Source organism: Portunus trituberculatus, chromosome 17 (genome assembly GCF_017591435.1).
Source record: "Portunus trituberculatus isolate SZX2019 chromosome 17, ASM1759143v1, whole genome shotgun sequence".
NCBI lineage: Eukaryota > Metazoa > Arthropoda > Malacostraca > Decapoda > Portunidae > Portunus > Portunus trituberculatus.
In genome coordinates, this window is record NC_059271.1 from 17,130,980 (window position 1) to 17,144,542 (window position 13,563).

The window sequence follows — 13,563 nt, forward strand, 5'->3', positions numbered from 1 at the left end:
GAGAAACACATTAACAAGATTTTTTGGAAAACATACAACATGCTTAAAAATATTGGCCTAGATGAAGGAATGATGAAGAAGATATTATGTACCTTAATAAGACCCCAACTAGAATATGCAGCATGTGTCTGGTCACCGCATATGAAGAAAAATGTGAAGAAGGTAGAAAGAGTACAAAGGCTGGCAACAAGGATGGTACCAGGACTCAGGGAGTTAGACTATGAGGAAAGACTGAGGAAGCTGGGGCTGACCACATTAGAAGAGAGAAGAACAAGAGGAGACATGATAACTATGTATAAATTGGTGAACAAGATTGACATACTGGATAGAGAGTTGACAAAGGTGACCACAAGTAATTATCTCCGAGGACATGGAAAAAAGCTAATAAAGGACATCTGTCTAAATGACGTGAGAAAATACAGTTTCCTGCATCGTAGCATTGATAAGTGGAATAAACTGAGCAGTCATGTCGTTGACACGGTGTGTGTCAATCAGATGAAAGAGAGATATGACGAATGGACTAGGAGACAGGACACAGAGAGCTTAGCTTGGGCCCTGTAATACACAAATAGGTAAGTACAAATAGGTAAATACACACACACACACACACACAATACAAAAACAACAAATTTTCTAATTTCTCTCTCTCTCTCTCTCTCTCTCTCTCTCTCTCTCTCTCTCTCTCTCTCTCTCTCTCTCCTCCCTTCATTTCCTTCTCCCTTCCCTCCCTTCCCCTCTTCCTCTCGAAAGATAAGCTACATGCGTCCCGCTTGTGTCTAAAATATTAGCAAATGTCACTCTCTCTCTCTCTTTTTCTCCGAAGAGAGAAGCGTCCACTTTCCTCTTCGAAGGCGATATAGTGACTAAAAATAGCAGCATAATACACACAGACGACAAGTATGACAAGCTTGCATGAGTTTCTTGCGCTCGGGCGCACGGCAATACCACCTGTATACCATACAGGCAGGCTTTTTTAACATCCGGCGTGAAGGGGTTAATTATCTTCATCTTCTGCTCCAAAATTAGCCTAATGTTTTTCTTGGTTGGTGGCGCCGTGTTGCACAAAGTCGAGCACAAGGATTCCTCCAAATTTGCAGAGGAAACTCCATGGATGTGTACATAAACAAATGGAAGGTGGAAGGGAGCGGGGCAGTGTTGCCAGATGAGCTTCGTTGAATTACCGCCAAATTTTTATGAAAACTAGCCAAAAACCCACAAACTATGATAAATATAATATAAATATGATAATGATATAGTATAATATGATAAATATGAATAAATTAATAAAATATTGCCTATATAATACAGTAATATATAATTTGTGGGAACGCTCTCTCTCCCGCCACCACTCGCAATACCGGGAGAAAGGAGCAAGATGGGGAAATTTTAAAAATGGTAATTTTTGGTCCTTGGTCGCAAAATTGGCGTATCGCAAAATTTTAACCCGCAAAATTGGAGTAAGCACTGTATCTATTGTTTCTGATGAGAATTACAAGTTTGCTTTACACGAATTTTGATATAAGCGATGCCTCTTGGAACGCATCTATCGCGTAAATCAAGAGTTACCTGTATTATCAGTATCAAGAGGAAATAGGGGGTGCTGCAGTTCCACAGTGCCTATACATGAGCTGCCACTGGTTATAATAAAAAAAAGAGATGAGAAAGATCTGGGAGTGATATAAACAAGACACCTGACTACAACATACAAGACATTAACAAATATCAGGGTGGTGTTCATTTACATGGATAAGAGTGTGATGAAAATGATTATAACCACTATGATAAGATCTTGACTAGAATATGCAGCAGTGGTGTGGTCACCATACAGGCAGAAGGACATCAGGAAACTGGATAGAATTGATAGAATCCAAAGGATTGCTCGATGATGCCAAAAATAAAGGATCTTTCCTATGAAGAAAGACTGGAGGTAATGAAACTACCAACTTTGAAGGATAGACGAAAGAGAGATCTAATAACAATAAATAAGTTAGTAAACCATATGGAAAAGATAGATAGACAAGTCCTAGTATCACTGATGGAAGATGGAAATAGACAACCAAGAGGTTAATCCAAGAAGATCATAAAAAGTCTGTGTTTGAGTAATATTAAAAAGTTTAATCTTCCACATAGGACAGTGGACATCTGGAACAGATTGAGTGAAGAGATTGTAGCAGCAGAGAGTGTGCATAAAATTAAGGAAAGTTGGATAAAAGTAGATATGGAGAGTCACTATGAGTCCTGCTCAAACCCTGTAATATAGAACTAAGTAGATACAATAAAGTAAATACCTTTTTCACATCCTGTTTGTCCTTTATTCTTGCCACTATAAGCAGACAAACAAAGACAAACAGAGTGACTGCGAGCGTGACGTAAATTGCAGTGTTGTCAAAGAAGCCAGCATTAGCAAAGATGAATTCAAAGCTGATTGAGTTTGGAGTTGGGAAGAAGCGGGAACCAAAGGCTGTGAGATGTGTTGACTGACATAATGTTCTTTCATATGTTGCATTGACCACCTAAGGAGAAAGAGAAGGTTAAGCAATGATGGTTTGGTGAAAATAAAGTATATTTGAATTGATGTGCTCATATGTATAATATGTATATACCTTCTGTATTATATATTATTTGGACTATGAATCAGTTTTTATGAGAAAACAAAAGAAAGTGATAAAAAACTGTCAAGATAGAGATGAATCATGACTTATGTATCACGTGTGCAGTGACGGCTTGTGTATAGGTACTGTGGAACTGCAGCACCTATTTCCACTTGGTATTATCAAAAATATTCAATATAATTTTTTTTTTCTTTAATTATGCAATATATAATCCATAAGGTTAATGTTAGAAACCATCCCTCAGTTTTTTTTTTTTTTTCTAAATACAAAAATTTTTGTATGGAACTGCACAAATCACAGTTCCAGCAGCGTGGAGCTTGCTTGCTTTGTGCATGTGCACATATGAGGCTGCATGTAGGGCTGTCGTTCCCGCAGTGCTGGTGGAAGGCAGTATTATTTTTTGCTATGAGTGTGTTGTGCTTAAAAAACTATCTACCAAGGAGAAAATTATTCATCTTTTTGCAGAAATTAAAAAAAGAACAATGAATTTAGTTTTTAAATGAATGGATCAAGATTTAACTGTGACAGTTTAGATTATAGTAATTAAAAATGTTTGATTTTCTTCTCTTAGGATACTATCAAGTTTCTGAATTAATATTCTTATACCTCTGTGTTTCCTTTTACAAAATATTTAAAAAAAGGCTGAAAATTTTTATAGCAGCACTACCATTAATTTTAGCTATGAGTTGCCACTGCACATGTGGTAGGGGATACATACACACAAGAAATACATGAGGATCACTAAAGACGATACAGAAGCACACTTCACCTCCAAACCTTCAGATGACCATGTTAATGATGATACATTGAAGAAATAGCACCCAGAAGTAAATATTCTTAATGAGTAATCTTCCATTTTCCGCCTGTAAAGGAGAAATGCAAAGGAGGTTGAAAAATTAATATATATATGTATATATATATATATATATATATATATATATATATATATATATATATATATATATATATATATATATATATATATATATATATATATATATATATATATATATATATATATATATATATACCAACTGATATATTTCTCAACAGCATCTGTACAGAACTGCTTACTCCAACATGTCATAAGTAAGGATGGTGGTGTTTGCATGGAGTGCTGCTGCATCCACTCCTTCCTTTACTAATCCCATGGCCACGAAGAAACGCCCGGTGCGACTCTTAATGATGTCACCAGTCAGAAGCAAATCATGAACACCTGATGTGAGCATATAAAAATTCAGTTAGAAGGAAAGAATAAAGAGCTCTTCAGATCACTATTAGTACTTCCATCCTTTTTTTTCAGTTATTATCAGATGAAGAAGCAGGACTTACAAAATCAGCTTTCACTACATATATCCTAGCCAACACAGGAGTCAGATATTAATAAATATGTTTCACTACAACTTTCAGGACCAAAAATCAAATATGCAAATGCTTTGGTAGGTGTAGCATGCTCTGTCATCTCATTCTGGCAGACAAAAACACTCTAGTGGATCCTTTTTTAATATATGTATATACATATTTTTATGCCCCTGGCCAGCACCTGTTTTGCAGAAAAAATTAAACAAATAAAACAAAAATAGGAACACAAGAAAATAAGAGCAGCTACAAGAAGCCATCTAACCTACATGTAGAAGTCACCATAAATATAACCTAGTGTGTGCTTCACCTGACAGGTAAAGGTGTGTCCCACCTTGCACATACCCTTGTCATTGGTTGGAATGGTTGTCACCTGACTCAGCAGCTCAAAGCGTGCAGGTGTTGGCAAGTAATCATAACCCAGTAGTATCACTAATCGAGATGCTCGACTGCCATTAACTGAGACCTTGCAATGAGGAGGCAACATATTAAAGATTATATATATGCAATCTTAATAAATAAATGAGGAAGGAAACTTACCCATGTCTATATATTTCATCAATGTTTCTAACTTTTTTTTTTTTTTTACCAAAGACTGCCCTTTGCTAGTTACAGAGAATATTTTCTGAGAATAGGAAGTTGTCCAGTGCATCAGACAAACTTCAATGACTTCCACGACAGATATCAAGGTGAAAATACATAATATAACTATAGCATTTCTATTTCACTCTGAGACTTACTTCAGCTATAATACATATATAAAGGTGGGTTCACACTTGTCAATATGCAACTGAAACTGCAAGTTGCTAAAAGTGTCAATAGAGCCCTTTTAGTCAGAACACATTCACACATAGTGACTGGGAAGCATTGGCTGGTTGGCAGAAAGTGAATGTAAATAAACAGCTACCCAACAAGATGTCTTCCTCCGGTGATGATGCCAAAGCAGCAATTGCACTTCTTTTGGCATACCAGAAGCTACAGCGAAAAAAAAATGCCAGTGGATACCACACTCTTTTACCTGAGCTGAGGTTGGAAAACCTTGACACCATGAGACAGTGGATACACCTTAACAGGGAGCAGTGCATGATCTTTTTTTTTGCTGTATAATTAATTTTTAGGATCCCAGATGTGCTCTTTTTCCCTCACCAACTCCATCATCTTTGCTAGATCTGGACACCACATTTTCAAACTTTTCTCCATGACATCACAACATAAACAAAGTTGCAAATCAACTGAATAAGACCAACATGTTGGTCTTCTTTTGTGACTGGTTTTCCCAGTCACTAGGCACCAATATTCAGTCGGAATCTCTACCGACTGGCAATTTCGGTCACGTACTGATACATGTGAACCCACCTTTAGATTCTTACTCACTTCAATGTTAACGGCTGCATTTTTATTTGTCACGTTAAAAGTGTGGTAGACAAGGGGGTGGTGGCCCATTGTCTCAAGTGCTTCGTTTTCTGTCACCAGTACCGGCTCTGTGTAGGAAAAAATTTTATGAAAAATTTTTATACTAAGATTCTGCCATCTATGAACTTTCATCCTTCACTTCTAAACTTCATCATCACCCCATTCAAAACTTGAATACTATCAAGAATATATCTCATCTTGTTAATGGGTGAGGAACAATTAGGTGAGATGGTGGGCATGCAATTAGCTTTCAGAAAAGATCAGTAGTCCAAGGATCAAGTGATTCAAATCTTAAGACAGTTGGGAATTATTTGGGATTCTCTTAAAACACTGTGATTATTGTTTTGCTGGCAGAGAATATGTATGTCAACTAGTGCATTCAAAGAGGAATCTCACTCTGGTGAGATTGATTTAGGAAAAGAAATGAACATCAACTTAGATAAGACACAGTGAGGCATCATAGCTTACCAGGCAGTTCCATCGAGTTTCTTGGAATTTCAATGAAGATTCCTTCCTGCACACCTGATGCACTCACCACATGCCCTTCCAGGAATATGTCAAGACTGACAATCCGAGTATTTGGGGAAAGCTCATCTGAGGTGGGTACATAAGACTGCAGACAGAAATAATGATGTACATAAATAGATTTTTCCAGGTGAAGAAACAGAGAAATGGAATATACTACAAATGGAAGTGATATGAGCAACCAGTATGCATAAATCTATCAATGAATTTGTCATTTTAGAATTCAAAAGATTAAAAATTATGAGTTTGAACTATTCATGTAAGGCTAAACAAAAAATTAAGGGTGAATGACTACGAGAAACATTTAAGCTTAGGAAAGCACAGAAAAATGTAAAATTACTTGATATGGTTTAAGTTACTGTAAAAGTAATTCACCTATGTTATGCCATTGTGAACATGAAAAAACATAAGTCTCATCTCTTAAGTTATCAAACACAAACATTGCTTCTGTGAGCTGTGATATAATGAGTAAAGTACATAAATGTGATGTGACAGTTTTTTACAAGACTTACATGAGTGATGCCTGGCCACTCAATGGCTGTGAGGGAGAAGCTCTTATTGCAGCCTTCCTTGTTCTGAAAACTAGATGGACAGAACCCTGGAGGAAGTTTAGCAGTTCCACCTCCCTTTGCCATCTCCACCTTCATTCCATCCAACAGCACAGATTCTGACATTCTGCAATTCAATGATTTTTTCTTAGCTATAGTGGTACCTTGAGATACGAGTTTAATTTGTTCCATAATGGAGCTCGAATCCCAATTTTTTTTCCATTGAAATGCATTAAAATGCCATCAATCTGTTCCAGCCTCCCCAAAAAGAGCACCTTAATTCTTTTACATGTTTTTACATATGAGAAGAATATTTATATATTATAATTATTGTATAGAAACATAATAAAACATAACAAAAGAGAATATAAATAGATAAACTACTTTTATAAAGTATATTTATATTTCATGGGACGTTACCCTACAGCATCCCCACCCACACTTGCATTTGTCAACCAGCTTGAGTGTACAAATATAGCCACTCACAGAAGACTGGCTGCCCTTATAATCACAGAAGAGCTCGCTGACACCCCTGTAAACACTATTAATAGAATAAATTAAGTTTTCAGTAGGCGAGAGAGAGAGAGAGAGAGAGAGAGAGAGAGAGAGAGAGAGAGAGAGAGAGAGAGAGAGAGAGAGAGAGAGAGAGAGAGAGAGAGAGAGAGAGAGAGAGAGACCTCGCGACCGCAGAGGTTTATTTACGTTGTTCCCCCCCGTCAGTGATAAGCATCACTGTAGGAGGGAGACAGAGATGGGAAAAATTTGTTTTGCCTTTTCAGTTTCATACACATGTATACTTTATCAATGCATAAAAATATATAAAATAAAAGCAAAAGTCTATTTAGTGGTCTTACCTTGGAGACGGATGTTTTCAGCTAATGTGAATGGCGAAGGAGGAGAGAGGAGGAAGGGATGCAGGCACCATTCACATGTAAACATTAAACGTAAATCAAAACTGCACTTTCTTTAAACAAAAAAAAGGTAAGTAAATAGTGTGAAAATGATGAAAGAACAATCACAGTGCATGAGATCTGCAGGAAACACGTAGATACTAGCTAACCTCAGGCTGGACCAATGCGCTGAGCCATCGACTAGTGGCAACATCCCAAAGCACAACTCGTATCTCAACATTTTGCTTATATCTCAAAACAAAAACAAAAAATGGACCAAATTGTAGCTTGTATTTAAAAAAATCTCGTATCTCAGGTAACTAGTTTCTCAAGATACCCCTGTACTTTCATGAAAAGAGATACTGTCGTACCTCACCGAACACGAATCTTACATATACACAAATCAGTAAAATATACCATATTTCGCTGAGCACGACTTTGACTCGGGAATGCATGATTTGGTCTCCATTTGAATCTTCCGCTGGTCCTGGTGGATGCACGTGACCTCCCAAGCGTCTTGAACTCGCCCCGGGGCTGGCAGTAGCACGCTACCTCGCGCCACTCGCTCTCTCCTTGTCGTGCTGTTGTTGTGTGCAGACGTGGTTCCCTTGCGCTATCTTGATTTCATCTTAGTCATGGCCAGTCACTTCGTATTTCAAGCCCTCTCCAACCAGCAAATAAACTAAATAAGTTACAGGCAACCCCCGCTTAACGAAGGTTCACACAACGAAATTTCGCTACAACGAAGGTTTCATTTTACTACCATCTGCTCGTTTAACGAACACCAAACTCACTTTGACGAAGTTTTATCCCGGCAATTTTTTCCAAGTTTGAAAGCCCCGCCGTATCACGCAAGCCGACAAGCTTTTGAATACACCAGGAGCTGCCTATACTAAGGCCTGCCTCAGGAGAAATCCTGGGACACCCCGTGGAATCAAGATCAAGATCAAGATCAAGCTTCTCATGGACAACACGCACACCACTCACTCTCCTGTTCAAAACATTAACAGCATCTCGTCTTCCCTCGCTCAACTTACCACCAAAACGCCTTGCAATGTGGCCAAGCGTTCCTAAGAAGACCAGGAAGTCTCTTACTCTCGAAGTGAAGCTGGATATTATTCACAGACACGAGGCGAGAAAACTATAGCAAAGCTCGCCACCATCTTGCCTCCATTTACTGTCTCTACTATTTTCAAGTCAGCAGACTCTATTAAGAAGGCTGATGAGACCGTATCTTTCTTGCAAGCTAAAACAACCACTTGAACTCATGACTCTACAATGGATAAAATGGAAAGCCTTGTGGAAATGTGGTACATAAGTTTTGTATGTGATACAATGATACACCCTTTGTTTACATTCCATAGGTTGCCGGTTAGTGTCTTTCCCGTTTCACTCACCCTCCCTTCATAAATTTAAGATCATCAACATTATAAAGTAACATACATGCATACATTAGTGTACATTATAATGACAAATTAAACTGCCTAAATGTTGAACTTCATAATTTTTACTTTCATTAAACCTTTCACTGTACTATGACGCACTCTCGCTTTGTTTACTCTCAATGGAAGTTTAAGTCAGGGGTTAAACTTGTTATAATCGGTTCGCTTAACGAAGTTTCGCTTAACAAAGTGTTTCTTAGGAATGTAACCCCTTCGTCAAGCGGGGGTTGCCTGTACAGTAATACTCCATTTAACGAACGTTCGTCTAACGAATTTCTAGTTTAACGTACTATATAAAGTTAGACCAAAAGTCCACAAAACGTACAACCACATCCATTTTAGCGAATTTTCTGGGTTTGAATTTGTCGGGTGAGGGACCAAACGCAGCAGCTTCGCTGTGATTGTCTGGCTCCCCATCTGTCTCTAGCATTCCTGGAGCTGCATCCAAGATTCTTTATAACAACCTCAGAGCAACCTCCTGCCGTGAAATGGCTTCCATGAACGCTTGGAGGGATGGCGACAAGGTTGCTCTGAGGTTGTTGGGAACACCAGCTCTGGAGGTGGTGTTACTGTCTTATATATGCATATTTGTTCACAAAACATTTCTATTAGCTTTTTACAAACCTTGCCTCCAAGAAAGGATTGTTTTGTAATGCATAAAGTGAAATCTTACATGGAATACCAAAAAATAAAGCAGAGATGATGAGATCAGCCACAGACAGCGGAGACTCCGGCGACTTGGCCGCTTCTTCTTCTTCTTGTGACCTTTTTAGCTTGGCGTGTTGTCTTTCACCACGATATTAAATTTGTTTCCACTACTCTATTGCCTGCTATAATGGATATCATATCAAAGGATTCATATACGCTCATGCCATGAGGATAACCTGGACTCTGTGGCATTGAATGATAGTGACTTACTCATGAAATACTGTGATATTTCATAAGTAATTCACTATCACACAGTGCCACAGAGTCCAGCTTATCCTCATGGCATGAGCATGTTTGAATACTAAGATATGATATCCATTATAGCAGGCAATAGAGTAGTGAAAGCAAATTTAATATCGTGGTGAAAGACAACCCGCCAAACTAAAAAGGTCACAAGAAGAAGAAGCGGCCAAGTCGCCGGAGTCTCCGCCGTCTGTGGCCGATCTCATCATCTCTGCTTTATTTTTTGGTATTCCATGTAAGATTTCACTTTATGCATTACAAAACAATCCTTTCTTGGAGGCAAGGTTTGTAAAAAGCTAATAGAAATATATATACAGTAAAGATCCTTAAATCCGGAACCTTATAATCCGGAAAATTTGAAAGGCTGAGTTAAATATGTAAAAAGTAAGAAATAATAGTAATAAATATATAATAATAATAGCCGAAACTGAACATATCACCGACATTGAGTTTAACACAAACTCGTAAGAGAATAATATTTGGAGGTATTATAAGTGGTGTTTTATGTTTCTGTAGGTGATGCGCGCGCGTGTGTATTCACCTAGCTGTAATTTTACAGGGCCTGGGTATCATACTCGTGTGGCCCCGTCTCCATATCTACACACATCCAACTTTCCTTTAAAACTGTGCACACTCCTTGCTGACACCACCTCCTCACTCAAACCATTCCACACCTCCACACATCTTTGTGGGAAACTATATTTCTTCACATCCTTCAAGTATATTCCCTTGGCTATCTTTTTCCTATGCGATCTTGTAGTTCTATTTAAGTTTTCCTCTCTCAACATCATTTGCTCATTACCCACTTCATCCAGTCCATTCAACAGTTTATAAACCTGTATTAAATCTCCTCTTTCTCTTCTTTGTTCCAAGGTAAGCAAATTCATTTCTTTTAATCTCTCCTCATAGGTCATTTCTGCCAATTCCGGAACCATTTTTGTTGCCATTCTCTGCAATCTCTCCAACTTCCTTATATGCTTCTTTTATAAGGGGACCAAACCACTCCAGCATATTCCAATCTTGGTCTAATTACCATACTAATTAATTTCTTCATCATATCTTTATCCATATAATGGAAGGCTAATCCAATATTTTTTATCAAATTATACGTTTCTCCAAACATCTTATCAATATGAGCTTCAAACTGCCCATGGTCTTGTATTATCACTCCCAAATCCTTTTCCTTTTCCACCTTTTTCAACACTACTTCTTCACCCATCTTATATGACCCTCTTGGCCATCTTCCACTCTTCCCCATCTCCATCACATGACTTTTGCTCAGATTACATTCCATTTGCCACCTCTTGCTCCACTCCCAAATCTTATCCAGATCTGCCTGTAAAATTTCACAATCTTCTTCAATCTTCACACACCTACACAACTTCACATCATCTGCAAACAAATTAATATAACTGTTTACTCCCTCTGGCATGTCATTAATATATACAAGGAAAATTATTGGTGCCAGCACTGAGCCTTGTGGGACTCCACTCTCCACCACCAACCAGTCCGACTTTGCATCCCTTATTACCGTTCTCATCTCCCTCCATCTCAAGTAGTTTTCCATCCAAATTTAACACTTTTCCTTTCAGTCCTCCATAAATCTCTAATTTCCATAACAATCTCATGTGAGGTACCTTGTCAAAAGCTTTCTTTAAATCCAAATATACACAGTCCATCCATCCCTCTCTCTTGTATTTTGTCAACCACTCTTGAATAAAAGCTCAGTAGATTTGTTACACATGACCTCCCTTTCCTAAAGCCAAATTGATGATCCGATAATAACTTATGATCCTCCAGGAACCGTATCCAATATTTCTTTATCACCCTCTCACAAATCTTACCGACCACACTTGTTAGAGACACAGGTCTATAGTTAAGAGGCTCTTCCTTACTGCCTCCCTTATAAATGGGCACCACTTCAGCTCTCTTCCACTCTACTGGTACTTCCCCTGTTTCTAATGAACATCTTATAATATCATATAATGGATCAATCAATTCTTCTCTACACTCCTTCAATAATTTTCCTGAAACTTCATCTGGTCCCATCGCTTTATCATCTTTAAGTTCCTCCAACATTTTATATAACTCCTTTTTGGGTATCTTAATGTCATCCATGAGCACATTTCCTTGTACATTCTGAGGCTTTACAAACATTGTTTCTTCAGTAAATACTTGCTGAAACCTATTATTTAGCAATTCCGCTATATTCTTAGGGTCATCTACTATTCCTTGCTCTCCTTTTAATCTTTCAATGGACTCTCTCTTTTTAAGTTTACCATTTATGAACCTGTAAAACAATTTTGGATGTTCCTTACTCTTGTCTACAATATCTTTTTCAAATTTTCTTTCTTCCTCCCTCCTTACCCTCACATACTCATTTCGCCACTCTATAATTCTCCTTATTTAGTATATTCCTGCTCTTTTCCATCTTTTCCATGCCACATCTCTCTTTTCCTTAGCCTTAACACAGGTTGCATTAAACCAATCCTTTCTTCCTTCCTCTCTCAGTTTATACTTTGGTACAAATTTCATAACTCCTTCTTTATAATATTTCATAAAAATCTCATATTTCTTTTGCACTTCTCTGATTTGTAACATCTCCTCCCAATCTAATTTTCTGAAATAATTTTTCAAACTTTCTGTGTCCATCTTTCTATAATTCAATCTACCACTCCTGTATGTCTCGTCCTTCCTTCGCTGTGTTGTTGCTATCTGCATTTCCATAACCACATGATCACTCTTTCCCAAAGGACACCTGTATTGTATATCTCCACATAGGTACACTTCTCTTGTTAACACCAAATCCAGTCTAGCCGGTTCATCATCTCCTCTATATCTAGTATTTTCCTTCACCCTCTGTTCCATCATATTTTCCATCATTAGATTAAGAAATCTCTCTCCCCATGCTTCCTCTCCAACACCACTTACTAGATTTTCCCAATCCACCTCCTTACAATTAAAATCTCCTACTAGTATCACCTTTCTTTTTCCAGATAATACACTTTCCAAACTCTGTAAAGTATCCTTGATCATATTGTCGTATTCCCTTAATGTCCAAGAATTTGTTTTAGGAGGTACATAGGTCACCATGATTATTAATTCTTTTCCATCACTTTTTATCCTTATGCTTATCACTTCTGCATTGTTCTTCCCATACCAAACCTTATCCACATTTATCTATTTCTTCGTTATAATCATAACTCCTCCTCCACCTTTACTCTCTCTATCCTTTATTATTTATCCTCTATCCTTATTATCCAAATTTATCTTTGTTTTTTCATGCAATTTTGTCTCAGTCAAACACACTATATCAGGCTTCTCCACCATCATATAGTCTTGCAATTCCAATCTACTTGACAGTATCCCATCTATATTAGTATACATTACGGTCCACCCACTGCTCCCTCTAGGGGTTTCTCCGTATTCCTTCTTTCCACATACCACTTTCTGACTCTCTCTCCTATAACTCTCCAAAAAAACTTTTCTCTTTCCTCCTCAGACCGCTCATCATTTTTCCTTCTCGGCTCTTCCACCAATTCCTTATATCTTCTCCTCTCTTCCTCATTTCTATTCTTTCTCACAAACACCTCTTTACAACCTTCTATCTCTCTTAACTTTGATGTTCTATATAGGATATCCTCTGCAGATTGTTGTGACTTCAGTACTACTTTAATCGGTCTGCTCACTCCCTCCTTATATGGACCCAGTCTATGGATCTCTTCCACTTCTTCTTGTAGGTCTTTTTTTTCATCATCATTTAGATTTTTGAACAGATCTCTTACCGTTTTTAATTCTTCCTTAATTCTCTTAGGCTTACATG

General features: G+C 37.8%; 1 protein-coding gene across 1 annotated transcript in view; it reads right to left on the reverse strand.

The window, feature by feature from the left end:
• LOC123504943 (polycystic kidney disease protein 1-like 2) overlaps window positions 1–13,563 on the reverse strand; it is a 137,348-nt gene that overhangs the window by 66,065 nt on the left and 57,720 nt on the right. The window contains exons 7-13 of the mRNA XM_045255901.1: window positions 6,422–6,584; window positions 5,853–5,997; window positions 5,346–5,452; window positions 4,317–4,437; window positions 3,687–3,828; window positions 3,382–3,475; window positions 2,289–2,513 (exon numbers count right to left, since the gene is read on the reverse strand). Of these exons, the coding sequence (XP_045111836.1) occupies window positions 2,289–2,513; window positions 3,382–3,475; window positions 3,687–3,828; window positions 4,317–4,437; window positions 5,346–5,452; window positions 5,853–5,997; window positions 6,422–6,584 (997 nt within the window). The remainder of the gene's footprint in view (window positions 1–2,288; window positions 2,514–3,381; window positions 3,476–3,686; window positions 3,829–4,316; window positions 4,438–5,345; window positions 5,453–5,852; window positions 5,998–6,421; window positions 6,585–13,563) is intronic.